The sequence below is a fragment of the Lissotriton vulgaris genome, chromosome 2_1 (assembly GCF_964263255.1).
Source record: "Lissotriton vulgaris chromosome 2_1, aLisVul1.2, whole genome shotgun sequence".
NCBI lineage: Eukaryota > Metazoa > Chordata > Amphibia > Caudata > Salamandridae > Lissotriton > Lissotriton vulgaris.
The window spans coordinates 144,500,428-144,516,667 of record NC_141687.1 but is presented as its reverse complement, the minus strand read 5'-3'; the positions used below and the strand labels follow the sequence as shown (position 1 = coordinate 144,516,667).

General features: G+C 48.5%; 1 protein-coding gene across 1 annotated transcript in view; it reads left to right on the top strand.

Annotated features, from left to right (window-relative positions):
• Positions 1–16,240, top strand: part of LOC147729702 (dynein axonemal heavy chain 9-like) — a 66,236-nt gene that overhangs the window by 37,327 nt on the left and 12,669 nt on the right. The window contains exon 4 of the mRNA XM_086954022.1: positions 8,782–8,925. Coding sequence (XP_086810148.1) covers positions 8,782–8,925 — 144 coding nt within the window. The remainder of the gene's footprint in view (positions 1–8,781; positions 8,926–16,240) is intronic.

Here is a 16,240-nt window from a genome sequence, read left to right as displayed (position 1 = left end):
CAGATCATAGAATACACTACCCAGATCCCAGAAAAGAAAGAAAGGGAAAGAAAAATAAGGCCATAGAAACAATAAAAGGACAAAACTAAGAAGACCCATCCCCCCAACCCCCCACTCTGCACTCCTGTAGATGGCCATGGCCTACCCCCCCTAACAGTGTGCCTGTCGCCCTAAAGAACATAAACCCCCAAAAGAAACAGATTCATGAAAGAAAGAAAGAAAGGTAGTTACGAGTAAAGTGGAGGAGGAACACCAGGCCAGCCCCCGGCCCCACCGCACCCCGCGCCAACCCTCAACACAATAAGCAACACTGAATCAAACACAATCAATCCGCAAGAGGGAACAAGATACACTGTTAGCCCGCAGAGTTACATAGTTAAAACGTTTCCGAGTCCAACCTTTTCCATCAGTCCGTTAGTAGTCTCAGCTCAGTGGAATCTCCATAACCCCTGACCCAACCTATCCAGCTCCCCCATATGCAGCAACCAGTCAATGTCCGAAAAGAATATTCCGGGAGACTCAGGTTTCCCGAGTGGGGAATACAGTCGGCCATGTTGCGTAAAGGAAACGCGGGGATCAAGCCACTCCAGTATGTCCATCAGACGTCGCGGCGGGACAGCACAAGGGGACATTGGTGTTTGAAATGTAGGAACCGTTCCATTCCACTGTCGGAACCTCGTCGGAGCACTCAAGGGCGCTACATGAACAACCGACCCCTTCGGTGTCACAGAGCCAGTGGTCCCAGACTCAAAGGAGTCACCCAGTGGGCAACCAGGAGTGGTATGAGTCGGGTCCCCAACGAGTTCCCAAGTCGGTAGGGTATCAGAAATGCAGCCATCTGTGGTGCTCACAAGCAAAGTGGCAGATGCCCAGGGCATGGGTGGCGCCTCCGTCCTCGGGGTGGCAATAATGGTGTCCAACTTTTCTGCCAGGTTCCGAGCGTCTCGTTGTAGGGCACCGCGGAGGGCGCCAAGAGCCAGAACCAGGTCGCAAACCATTAGCCCTTCACCATGCGCCGCAATGTCAGCACGCCTCCCAGATGCGTTCCTTTCATCTCCTTGAAGCAGCTGAAGCCGGGAGTCACCACCGCAAACAGCCTCACGGTCAACATCCAGCACCGTGGAGGACCGGGAGCGGGCACCAGACAAAGAAGAGGGGGAGTGCATGGCGTCACAAACAGGCCAGGGGAACCAAGTGCAGCAGTCCGGGCAGTCAACTCAACCCGGCGGGTCACGTGAGCAATGAAAATATTCACTTGCACGATTCGGGGAAGTCCCCCGGTCGCAGGAAAGCTGGGTTCCAATTCCGGCGGCCGCTGTGTTGAGCACCCCCGTCTGGAAGCAGCAGCCCGTCTGAGGAGGAGTCGGGATCGCTCCACGGCGCCAACGTCGGAGTCGAGGCACAAACAAAGAAACGGGACCAAATGCGCCCCATCTTGGGCGATCGGTCAGGTTTCACGTACTGGTGGCCGCCATTGTGGTGTCGGCGGTCAGCACAGCGTTCCACTCCAGGCCCCGGCTCCGACGTCTTCACAGGCCTCAGAAAAGATGGGACGTATCTCTGGCATCCGGGCAGGTAGGAGTCCCGGAGGCAAACAAGCAGCGGTCATTTCTTTTCCCCCGCACAATTCCGTGATGCGGGCATAGGATAGCGGGCAGGATATGGTCGCGAGGCGGAAAGGTTTACGGAGCCGGGCGCCTAAGCGGCCATCGCGGTCGCCGGCCTGGCTCCTCCCCCCGAAAAGTTTTTAAATGGCATGCAAACCTGTCAGTCAGTCAGTCAATAAACTTTATTCGGTTTTTGATTACAAAACCATAAAGGTTACACAGATGCGATGCATAAAAACAGTAAATTGTTAACATAATAAAAAAAAAAACGGAGTTACCTCACAATAGATCATCTAAAAACATGTCTAAACCAGCAGACTCTACATGTCCATATAGTGCCTAGATTTCATAGATGCTTTTAAAAACCCTACTATAAAAATGATACAGTCATCCTTCAACAATTGAAGATACACCAGGGCCAGGGCCGGAGTGGGAACCAAAACTGGCCCTGGGAAAGAGCTCGGCTGGCCCCCATGGGAGCGGCCAAGCTCTTTGCCAGGGCCGGTTTCGGTCTATTTTGTTACAGGGCTGCAAAAACGGCCCTGTAAAAAAACCGGCTCCCAGGGGCCCAAAATCGGCCCCTCACCCTAGCAGCCTACCAGGGAAACGCCCGGTGCCCACAAAGGCCAGTCCGGCCCTGACCAGGGCTGGTCTGACTTGAATAAAATTAAATTTCTTTAAAATAGGGACTAAAAAATGCCTCCTGGGGACTTCATACAATTTACAAAAAAACACAAAGTGCAGCAAATCCTGAGGAGACTTTCCGTCGCAGCCACAGGATGCTAGCACTTGGCCTCTGTTAGCCCCCTTAGGTCTTGCTAGCAAGAGATGGAAGAGATTCAACTGAAACCTGGTTAAAAGAAATTTTTCATGTGTCGTCAAGGACACCATGAGGTATGGTTCTGACAATGGGGTCGATTTAAGCAATAAATGTGCCCGGACACTAGGTTTCCGTGCCTCTTCTATTTCCCGGTCTGCTAGCCTTCGGCTCAGAAAGGCTGTCTTGGTTAGTTCCACATCCTTTCTTGTGATGACATATTGCTTGGAGAATAAAACACCCCGCCCAATCCACTCAAACCCTCTTTTGATATAGTTGCACCAGGGGATATGAGTCACATTATGTAGGGACAAGCATTCTCTTAAGATCAAATCAGTAAGGGTTAGATCTTCATTTAACCAACACTTTAGCCAGAAAATCAGGGGACGTAGAGCAAGACTATCACTTAGGTAGGTAAACCCCAATTCCTTGTGTACCGCCAAGTTTGAGAATCCTTGCGGGACACATAATAGTCTTTTAAAAAATCAATTTTCCACTACCTGGAGGGGTTCTGTAACCGCATATCCCCAGATCTCACTACCATAAGTTGCTATGGCTAAGCTTGAAACACTTGTAGCATAGCTCCTGTTGGTTTTCTTCCCCACTTTAGAGGCAACGTTAAAAATTGCTGCATTGACCCGCGCCAGATCCCCTTTTTTTCTCTGAATTAAGGGGTCCCATTTAAGTTGGTCGTCGAATAGGACCCCTAAATCGGAGAAAACATTCATACGGGGAATCTTGTCATTGCCAGTACTGAACTGAAAGCTCTTTTTCATATGTTTCCCCACCTTCATGACATAAGATTTCGAGTTATTGATGGCCAAGTCTCGATCTGTCATAAATCCCGAAAATGTAGATAAAAGGGTTTGTAAGCCCAGTTCAGTTCTGGATATTAGGACGTCATCATCTACGTAAAGCAGAACTGGAATGTCTCGTCATGCTACATAGTGGAAATCGGCTCCAGTTGCTCTCAAGACACTTTCTAATTTATTAATATAAAAATTAAATAAAAAAGGCACCAGAATGCAGCCTTGTCGGACTCCCTTCTTAATCTCAAAGTCCCTTGTAACCTGCAGATCTTGAGAGAACCGGACATTGGCTCTAGTCGATGAATGCAGGTCCTCAAGAAAGTTAACAATGCTGTTTTCCACCCCCATTGCCCTCATGGACTGCCATAGCGTAACCCTATTCACACAGTCAAAAGCAGATGACAAATCCATGAATGCGAGGTGGATGGTTCCGGGATGCACAACAGTGTATTTTTTCAGTATCATAAATAAATTAAGGCACTGAGCAACAGTGGAGCGCTCCGGCCGGAAGCCATACTGGACGTCCGACAGGATCCTATTTTCATCTGCCCAGGTTGTTAAACTCTGTAAAAGGACACGTCCCACCACTTTGACCACTGAATCAAAGAGCAAAATAGGTCTATAGCAGTGAGTGCTATTTCTGTTGCCCTTTTCAAAAACTGGGACTATGGTTGAAGAAGCCCAGGACTGATGACACACATTTTTTGCCGCGGCGTTAAAAAGAACAAGGCGTCTGACTTAAATGGATCCGGGGGGAATCCCATCTGGGCCTGGAGCTTTATTAATAGTTAGCCCTAAAATCCCTTCCATGATCTCACCCCTATCAAAACAAACATATCACAGCGTCCTTCCTAATCTGGCATTCTCTGTGGCTAGGCTCAGTCGGGTAGTCAAACATAGATTTAAAATGGAGTACCCACTCCTCCTCTGTGATGTGAGCAACAAGGCCCTCCCCCTTCCTTGTCGAACAGGGACCCATTCACAACATTCCAAAACCTCGAGCTATTCCTCAAAGTACTAGAGTCAATCAGCTCTTTCCAGGTATCTTCCTTCAGTGCCCCCTTATGTTTAGCAGGGCTTACTTGTATTCCTTGCTGCATACACGGACCGCAGATTGGATTCTTGGTTTGGCTGCCAGAGCTTCCCTCAGCCGCTTAGCTGATTTGAAGCAATGATAGTCAAACCATCTGGGGCCATGTCAGATGTTTCCTCTGGCGGGAACACTTAGCAATTCACCCACTGTTTGCGCTAATGCCTCATAGGCAGCACGTATCTCATTAAGAGTGGATCTCTCAGATGTACTTAGTGTCAGGAGGAGGGATATCCTCCTTGTCAGAACTAGAGTCCTCACACACCCAGCAAGCTAGGTGTCATGCTTCTTCATATGAACTTGCTCCTCAATAAAGTTTATTTGGACTATCCATCCTTTTTTAATGTCACTCACTTTCACAACATCTACAATATTTTAGAGCCCTCACACTCACAACACCATATGGCAAGGAACAGAAGTTCTCTGCCAAAGACCCCCTTTATGGGTGCCCATCGGGTATTGCAGCGCAGATCCGACGAAGAGCAAGCCCATATGATGAAGCATGACACCTAGCTTGCTGGGTGTGTGAGGACTCTATGTCCGACTAGGAGGATCCCCTTCCTCCTGCCTTCTTAGCACTTTTTCCACCTTGAGGAACTTCATACTATTTGGGGCAATAATTCTGAGTTGTTTGAAATGCATCTCATGGGAAGAGAGATATGTCGCTGAAAGATGTTTGCGATGAATCTTACAGGAAGAAAGGATGCCATTTTGAGGTGCTTGAGATGCATCTCATTGGAAGAGAGATATTACATTCAGAGGTGTTTACGATGCAGCTCATAGAAAGAGAGATGTGACATTCAGAGGTGTTTATGATGCATCTCGTAGGAAGAGAGATGTGACATTCAGAGGTGTTTATGATGCATCTCGTAGGAAGAGAGATGTGACATTCAGAGGTGTTTGCGATGCTGCTCATAGGAAGAGAGATATCACATTGAGAGGTGTTTGAGATGTATGTTATAGGAAGAGGGATACGATGCTGAGAGGTGTTTCCGATGCATCTCATAGGAAGGGAGATATTACACTGAGAGGTGTTTCTGATGTATCTCCTAGGAAGGGAGATACGAATTCAGAGATGTTTGCGATAGATCTCATGGTGATCCAACGGTAATTTCTCAATGCAAAACATCTTTTACCTCTAGTTTACCGCTTTAAAGGTAATGGACCTTTGCCACTGTGTATCACCTTCAGGAGACTTTACATAAACATGAACAATCAAAATGCAATTAATATTTAAGCCAATAATGAGAGTTGTGAATTGTTTTAAATGGTTTTATTTTCTAGTTAAAAGTTAAGGTTCTCTGACCCTTTATTCATTAGTCAAATTTCAATAAGGTTACAGAATTGAAAATAGGAAAAATTGAATTAATACGGAACATATTACAGATTGAATATAAGACATTCCATAAAGGAAGGGAATGAGGCATCAAATGTCAGTCAGAATTCTTTAAAGAGTTCAGGAAAATATAATTCAAAAGTGAATTTTGCAAGGCTAATCAATAATTAAAAATTGGCAAAAATCTCTCGTAAAGAGAAATAAATGCATAAGACAAATACATCTTTTCAAAAATAGTTAGTTAGTTAAAGCATAAATTTAGAGTTTTAGCATTTACATCTAAAATTGTTCTATCAGCTGCTCTCTCTGCCCTGATCTGTTCATCAGCCTCTCTGTGTCTCACACAGAGAGGCTACCCTCCCTTCACAAGACCACAGAAGAATGTGATCTGCCTTGCCAAAGAGAAGACGTGCAAGGCTAGCCTATGCCTCTCTGCCCCCACCTCCCACTGTCTTCTCGGACGCAATCTCCTCCCAGGCTGCACCGGCGACATTCACGTACCTAACCCATATGATGTCTGGTCAGATCTGCTCCCTCTCCTTATCCCTCCTCTAAAACTGACACGCCCCTTAAGGGTCATTATTTATACTCTAAATCTTGGCTGACTATATTAATAATGTTGCAGTTTCATTAGAAACTTACACTGTGATTGTGTCAGTCCATTTCCTGCTTGCTTTCAAATTGCATGCAGGGATGACACTCTCCCACAAATACTGGTGCACCAGCACGATGATAGGAGTGTACAGTTCATTGTTGCCTTGACCCATGTGTCCACACTTGAGGCACTTAGCAGTTCATGCAGCTGGCACATTCTTCTGCGCATGCGTCTCTCATTCAGCACACTGCTAACAATTCTAAGCCATGCTGAATTCTTAGGCATCCATTTTATTTTGTGACCAAAAACAAATAAACACAAAAGAATAATAATTTATGAAATAAAATCCTTTATGTTTACCTCCCCCATACTAGTACCCTGTATTAGTTATTACCTAGCAAAAGCTATTAGTTTAAAGCAGCTTTTCTATTATATGTGCACAACATTGCAAAATGTGCAATGCACAACATAGCATAAAGATGCACCAGTGCAAATTTTCAAAGCACAGACAGTTAATACATACTCATAGCAACATGCTCTAATGTTTTAAATAGCTTTTATACAAAATGCGTTTGCCCCACATGTAGTGTTGGTGCATGGTTGATTAATTAATACACATTATAGGAAAGATGTGTTATGAACTGAATATGTATTGTCTAAATATGCACCAAAGTCTCTTGAGACAGGAACAGGGGGCGTAGATTACAAGGAAAAGGAGCTGGGAGGTGAGAACACCCATTCCATTTTATCCTCAAAGCCAAAGAGGAAACTGAAATCAGTAGTTTTTCCACACTGCAAAAACACGTTAATTCAGCACAATTATGTGCTACTTTTAAGAATTCTCTAAATTAAATGTACATTCTATAGTGAGGTTAAATCTAAACTCAACACATTAATATCCATGATTAATTAATTAAGCATGGTTTTAAATGAAAGCATTTCAGACTGACAGCATTTTGACCAGGCATCATTTCATGTCTTTCACTTTGCATGCACCAAAAATGCCACTTTTAAAAAGTATTTGACTTGGCCTCATTTCATGTTTCATGTGCCATGAGTATTCACTTGCACCAAAATCTGCGTGCCATTTTAAATGCATTTTGTCTGAAACACAAAACAGAGCGATGCTTAATCTTGATGAAATCTAGCTCTAATAACTGGATTAAAGATGTGACATTAAGAGGTGTTTGCGATGCATCTGATAGAACAAGAGGTGTTTGTGATGTAGCTCATTGGTGGAAAGGTTTGACATTCAGGGATGTTTGCAATGCATCTTATAGAAAGAGAGATATGATATTGAGAGGTGTTCGCAAAGCATCTCATAGGAAGAGAGATATAACATTGAGAGGTGTTTGGGGTGCATCTCATAGGAAGAGAGATAAAACACAGAGCTGTTTGCGAAATATTATACAAAGAAATATGACATCGAGAGGTGTTTGCTATTCATCTTATAGAAAGAGATATGACATTGAGAGGTGTTTGCGATGCATCTATTAGAAAGAGAGGTATGACATTCAGAGGGGTTTGAGATGTATCTCACACGATATATGTATGTCATAGGATGAGATATATGATGCTGAGAGGTGTTTGCAATGCATCTCCTTGGAACAGAGATATGATGCTGAGAGGTGTTTGGGATGCATCTCATGGTAAGCATTCAGAGGTGTTTGCGATGCATCTAATAGAAAGAGAGATATGGCATTCAGAGGTGTTTCCGATGCTGCTCATAGGAAGAGAGATATCACATTGAGAGGTGTTTGAGTTGTATGCCATATGAAGAGGGATAGGATGCTGAGAGGTGTTTCCGATGCATCCCATAGGAAGAGATCTATGACACTGAAAGGTGTTGGGTGGAGACTTTAACTTAAGTACATCAAGAGGGGAGGACCACTTATCCTCTGGGCCTGCTCTGTCTGAAACCTTTAAATATTATCAGCGATTAATGTTCCATAGAGGCTTTCCTCAGGATGAGCCACCAGCTGTTCATTAGTTTGTGTCTCCTACATATAGCTAAGACACGTCAGGAAACACCCTTCACCCCATTACCCAGTGCTTATGGGTGAACTTATTCATGACATAAGATCTTTTCCTGATGAGGGGAGCGGAAAAAAATATATATCAGTCAATGTGTGTAGTACTTCAGGTATGACTTGTTGCCTTTTCTTTCTATGGCCATAGGGTCCGGAACAACATCCCTGTAACCATGACGACCTCCGCAATCCTGCTCCAGTTTAGCAAATAGTTAAAGATGCCTCTTTTTAAAGAACAGTACATCAGGATTCAGGAACTGTCCACTTCCACTTCCAGAACCCACCACCTCTCTTGGCACTCCATGACTCTATACTAGCCTTACACCCTACGGTGCCCCTCTGAAGTGTGGCTAAGATTGCCCGATACAAAGACACATACATAAATACAGAAGTTTTAAGGCCTGCTCTCTTGTAGCTTCAGCTTAATTTGAAATTTTGTTAATACTGTTTGCAGAGATACTGACTTATATTTCACATTTTTTCTCTTTTGTTTGCAGATTGGTGACGCAGAGTTTGGTTATGGCTTCGAGTACCAAGGGTCTGCGAAGCACATGCTCATCACACCTCTTACTGAAAGGGCCTTTCTGAATATTACTGCAGCGGTTTCCTGCATGGCTGGTGCCCTGTGCATGGGGCCCGAGGTACAGTGCACGCTCAAGCATAGTGATTCCTATTCATAGCTTTGGAAAGGGTTTGACGCTAACCTTATCCAGCAGACAACGGGCATCCTTACCAGATCCCACTGAACCGGGCTGCTGTGTGTACAAGGCCTCAAAGTGACTGGGGTGAGAGGTGCACAGTGAGGTTGTCTAACATTTTTAGGTCTCGCCTATTATATCCCGCAGGGATAAATAGGCGAGATTATAGCAAGCGGAAAAGAAAAGTCTACCTAGCCTGCGGATCGCGTACAGTTCATGTGAGCTATGCGCGGCACAGAGCCAGCCACATCCATCACACACAACCATTTGTCTGTGCCTCGGCATCAGACTTCAAAGGCTGCCACTCCCCTGCCTCCTCGCGTGCACATCGCACACCACCATTTGTCTGAGCCTTGGAATCAGACTTCAAAAGAATGAGCTCCCGTTCCCCTGACCCCCCGCCACAGCAATGCAGAGAGCTTGGTTTTTTTTGCATCCATTTAGCGGGGAAGCCATGTTTTGTTTGGCGTTCTCTGCACCTTTCTCGTTTTTTTTCTGGACGAAAGTGAAAGCCTACTGTGCTTGTTTACAGTAGCTTTGCTCCTCAAATGCTGTTGCTGTGTTGCCATCTCTCTAGGGACACTCAGCTTCAAAACACTCGACTTGCTAGCTGCAATGCTACATCCGCTATGCTTTGCCTCTAGACACGTTGATCCCTCTCAGACTGTGCTGACTCTGCCCCTCCTGATTCTGAAACTGACCAACGCAGTCACCATACAGTCTCTTCTCTGTCTTATGATGTCTGCCCTGCCACCATTTACTTCGGAACCTCACCCTCACACCTCCTCACCCTCACATACCCTCACACACACTCACTCACCCTCACACCCTCACCCACCCTCACTCATCCTAACACCCTCACCCCCTCACCCTCACAACCCTCTCACCCTCACTCACCTTCACCCGCTCACACCCTCACTCACCTTCACCCGCTCACACCCTCACGCTCACACCCCCTCACCCTCACACACCTCACACCCCCTCACTCTCACACCCCATCAACCTCACACCCCTCATCCTCACCCACACACACCCTCACCGTCAGACCCCCTCTCCCTCACACACCCTCACCCTCACTCACCCTCTCACCCTCACACACCCTCTCACCCCCTCTCACCTCACACTCCCTCACCCTCACATCCTCTCACCCTCACATCCCCTCACCCTCACATCCCCTCACACCCTCACACCCCCTCACTCACCCTCTCACCCACCGTCACCCACCCTCTCACCCTCACCCACCCTCTCACCCTCACACACCATTCCACCCTCACACACCCTTCCACCCTCACCCTCACACCCCCTCTCACCCACCCTCACCCTCACACCCCCTCACCCTCACATCCCTGCACCCTCACACACCCCTCACCCTCACACCCCCTCACCCTCACCCCCTCATACCCTCACCCCCTCATACCCTCACACCCTCATACCCTCACACCCCCTCACCCTCACACACCCCCTCACACCCCCTCACTCTCACGCCCCCTCACTCTCACACCCCCTCACACACCCTCACCCGCACACACCCTCACCCTCTCACCCTCACACACCCTCTCACCCCCTCACCACCTCACCATCACACCCCCTCACCCTCACACCCCCAAAACCCTCACCTTCACACACCCTCACTCACCCTCACACACCCTCTCAACCTCACACCCTCTCACCCTCACACCCTCTCACCCTCACACCACCTCACCCTCACACCCTCACACCCCCTCACCTCACACCCCCTCACACCTCACCCTCACACACCCCCTCACACACCCTCTCACCCTCACACACCCTCTCACCCTCACACACCCTCACCCTCACACCCCCTCACCCTCAAACTTGTCACCCTCACCCCTGTCACCCTCACCCTCCCTCACCCTCACACCCCCTCACCCTCACAATCCCACACCCTCACAACCCTACACCCTCCCCATCACCCCCCCACACCCTCACACCCCTCACCCTCACACCCCCCCTCACCCTTACACACCCTCACCCTCATACCACCTCACCCTCACTCCCCCTCACCCTCACATCCCCTCACCTTCATGCCCCCTCACCCTTACACCCTCACACCCCCTCACACCCCCTCACCCTCACCCTCACCCCCCCTCATCCTCACCCTCACACACCCCCACCCTCAGACCCCCTCACCCTCACACACCCTCACCCTCACTCACCCTCTCACCCTCACACACCCTCTCACCCCCTCTCACGTCACACTCCCTCACCCTCACATCCCCTCACCCTCACATCCCCTCACACCCTCACCCTCACACCCCTCACTCACCCTATCACCCACCGTCACCTACCCTCTCACCCTCACCCACCCTCTCACCCTCACACACCCTTTCACCCTCACACACCCTTCCACCCTCACCCTCACACCCCCTCTCACCCACCCTCACCCTCACCCCCCCTCACCCTCACACCCCCGCACCCTCACACACCCTCACACACCCCTCACCCTCACACCCCCTCACCCTCACCCCCTCAAACCCTCACACACCCTCACACACCCCCTCACACCCCCTCACTCTCACACCCCCTAACACACCCTCACCCGCACACACCCTCACCCTCTCACCCTCACACACCCTCTCACCCTCACACACCCTCTCACCCTCACACCCCCTCACCACCTCACCATCACCCCCCCAAAACCCTCACCCTCACACCCCTCACTCACCCTCTCACCCACCGTCACCTGCCCTCTCACCCTCACCCACCCTCTCACCCTCACACACCCTTTCACCCTCACACACCCTTCCACCCTCACCCTCACACCCCCTCTCACCCACCCTCACCCTCACCCCCCCTCACCCTCACACCCCGCACCCTCACACACCCTCACACACCCCTCACCCTCACACCCTCTCACCCTCACACACCCTCACCCTCACACCCCGTCACCCTCACACACCCTGACCCTCACACACCCTCTCACCCCCTCTCACCTCACACTCCCTCACCCTCACATCCTCTCACCCTCACATCCCCTCACCCTCACATCCCCTCACACCCTCACCCTCACACCCCTCACTCACCCTCACACCCACCGTCACCCACCCTCTCACCCTCACCCACCCTCTCACCCTCACACACCCTTTCACCCTCACACACCCTTCCACCCTCACCCTCACACCCCCTCTCACCCACCCTCACCCCCCTCACCCTTACACCCCTGCACCCTCACACACCCTCACACACCCCTCACCCTCACCCCCTCAAACCCTCACACACCCTCACACACCCCCTCACACACCCTCACTCTCACACCCCCTCACTCTCACACCCCCTCACACACCCTCACCTGCACACACCCTCACCCTCTCACCCTCACACACCCTCTCAACCTCACACCCTCTCACCCTCACACCCCCTCACCCTCACCCCCTCACCGTCACACCCCCTCACCTCACACCCCCTCACACCTCACCCTCACACACCCCTCACACACCCTCTCACCCTCACACACCCTCACCCTCACACCCCGTCACCCTCACACACCCTGACCCTCACACACCCTCTCACCCCCTCTCACCTCACACTCCCTCACCCTCACATCCTCTCACCCTCACATCCCCTCACCCTCACATCCCCTCACACCCTCACCCTCACACCCCTCACTCACCCTCACACCCACCGTCACCCACCCTCTCACCCTCACCCACCCTCTCACCCTCACACACCCTTTCACCCTCACACACCCTTCCACCCTCACCCTCACACCCCCTCTCACCCACCCTCACCCTCACCCCCCTCACCCTTACACCCCTGCACCCTCACACACCCTCACACACCCCTCACCCTCACACCCCCTCACCCTCACCCCCCCTCACCCTCACCCCCTCATACCCTCACCCCCTCATACCCTCACACACCCTCACCCTCACACACCCCCTCACACACCCTCACTCTCACACCCCCTCACTCTCACACCCCCTAACACACCCTCACCCGCACACACCCTCACCCTCTCACCCTCACACACCCTCTCACCCTCACACCCCCTCACCACCTCATCATCACACACCCTCACACCCCCAAAACCCTCACCTTCACACACCCTCACTCACCCTCACACACCCTCTCACCCTCACACCCCTTCACCCTCACACCCCCTCACCCTCACACACCCTCACCCCCTCACCGTCACACCCCCTCACCTCTCACCCCCTCACACCTCACCCTCACACACCCCCTCACACACACTCTCACCCTCACACACCCTCATCCTCACACCCCCTCACCCTCACACCCCCTCACCCTCACACCCCCTCACCCTCAAACCTGTCACCCTCACCCCTGTCACCCTCACCCTCCCTCACCCTCCCTCACCCTCACACCCCCTCACCCTCACAATCCCACACCCTCACAACCCTACACCCTCCCCATCACACCCCCTCACACTCACACCCCCATACCCTCGCACCCCTCACCCTCACACCCCCCTCACCCTTACACACCCTCACCCTCATACCCCCTCACTCCCCCTCACCCTCACCCCCCCTCACCCTCACACCCCCTCACCCTCACACCCCCTCACCCACACCCCTCACCCTCACACCCCCTCACCCACACCCCTCACAACCCCTCACCCTCACACCCCCTCACCCTCACACACCCTCACCGCCCCTCACCCTCACACCCTCTCACCCTCACACACCCTCACCCTCACACCCCCTCACCCTCACACACCCTCACAACCCCTCACCCTCACTCACTCACCCTCACTCACCCTCACTCACCCTCACACACACTCACACACCCTCGCCAGCATAGCATAACAAAACATAGCATAGTATAGCATTACAAAACGAAGGCTAGGATAGCAAAACAAAACATACCATAACAAAACATAGCATAGCAAAACACAACAAAGCATAGCATAGCATAAAAAACACAACATAGCATAGCATAACAAAACATAGCAAAACATAACATAGCATAGCATAACAAAACAAAGCTTAGCATAGCATAACAAAACATAGCATAACAAAACAAAGCATAGCAAAGCAAAGCATAGCATAATAAAACACAACAAAACATAGCATAGCTTAACAAAACAGCATAGAATAACAAAGCATAGCATAGCAAAACACAACAAAACATAGCATAGCTTAAGAAAACACAACAAAACATAGCATAACAAAACAAAACATATCATAGCATAGCAAAACATAGCATACCAAACACAACAAAACATAGCATAGCATAACAAAACATAGCATAGCAAAGCAAAGCATAGCATAACATAACAAAACATAGCATAGCATAACAAAGCGTAGCATAGCAAAACATAGCATAACATAACTGAGCATAGCATAGCATAACAAAACACAGCATAGCATAACATAACAAATAAAAGTATAGGATAGAAAAACATAGCATAGCATAACAAAACAAAACATAGGATATCAAAACTAAACATAGCATAGCATACAGCATCACTCCGCACGACCACAGCATCACTCACGGGCACCACAACATCACAGTGTGCTACCACAGCATCTATGAATGCCACAGAATCACTCGTTCGCCATCACAACATCACTCAGCGCCACCACAGCATCAATCTGTGCAACCATTCAACAACATCCGGTTCAAATATGTTCTCTCAATGTTTCAAGCTTTATTACAAATGTAACAAAAAGATGTTAATATTTCACTTCTGTTCTTGGATTCTCGTCACAATAAAATACACTGAACATAATCTTCACAAAAGTTATTTACAAAACTTTAAGCTATTGCTATTATAAATTACAATAACTTGTATTTAAGTATTAATTATTGAAAAAAAATTAAAAACCATTGTTATTTGTAATATCAATACATGTAAGTCACGTAAATACAACACATATAGCATTACAAATGCTAAAGGTGTCACATTTGCGTATTGTAAATGACAAAGCTATTAATTTAGCTAATTTCAAAAACAAAACATAAATAAAAAATGTGTAATTTACAGTACCAATAGATCAAACTTTCCTAATGTGAGACCTTTTGCATTGCAAATGCTTGTTTTTGTTGCTATTTTATATAGAGCAAACTCAACCTGAAGGTATTGGAGCGCTTTACATGAGCACAAGTTACATTACACAAGGACACATTTATTTTTAGTAGGCACTGGGAAATTAAGTGATTTTACCAGAATTACATGATATTGAGCCCACGCCAAGGATCGCACCTGGTTACCCAGCTCGAAACGGCAGCTCTGGCAATTAGTGCTCCTTTGCACCCTACACATCTAATTCAATGCTGGCTAAGCTGTGCAGACCTACTCTTCACACTTATGCATAGGTGGGGGTGGCAGAGCTTTGTACAAAACCGGAGAAACCTGGGAGTACAATTAGAGAGGAATCATAGAAGAGTGACACTGAGTGATGCAGGCATAGGTAAAATGAGATTTTACCTATGCCTGATGGGTAAAATGACATTTGAATCCCGATTCATGGTCCGCCTATTCAAAAGAGTAGTGGTGAAACCCTTCTGAAAGCTAATAATCTCTTTAGCTAGCCGATGGCTAGGAAGGGAGTTTAGGCGCTTTTTCAACTCGCCGAGGACCGTGGCCAGGCCGATCTTGGGTGGGGGCAAGCTCAAACGTTTAGCTGTGTTGCCTCTTGCCTGAGACAGATAGATTTATAGTAGGTATGTTCTTGTATTTGGGGATTGAGAGTTATTAAGATGACTTCCCCTTACGCCACTTGATTCATTCAGCTTTTGTGCACTTTATTTGGGGTTGTCCAGATGGTACTCAGATTCAGAATTTAATAATCAAGAATTTATTGATCCATTTTGCTGGAAGAATCATTGAAAAATCTGTATGTTTTAAAAAATATTGAAAGACAAATAATTCTCATTGATGAAAGATTTTTTGTGCTTTTTACAAAGCATTAATGGAGACTAAAACTATTTTAGGAGACTTTCTCGAAGACGCATGTGAACATCGTACCAAGGGTTAAATGTAGACCCTGGCGATATTTTGAATTGGAAAAGTTTCTAGGCCAGGGTAATAGCATTGAAAATAATAAACTATCTGAGGCTGTCATTTGTAAATGTAAATGTAAATGTACAGGAATTTATATAGCGCAAATCACCGAGCGGTTTCTAAGCGCTTGCTTAGGGAACCCGTCCTGGTATTCCCCTGTGAGATAACCCCGGCAGGGTATCCGCAAGGTGAAAGCCAGGCATCCTGCTGCGAGGGGCCGTTGTGGAGATTAAGCAAGCTATTGCCCAGAGTCGCAGAGTGTGAACCCGT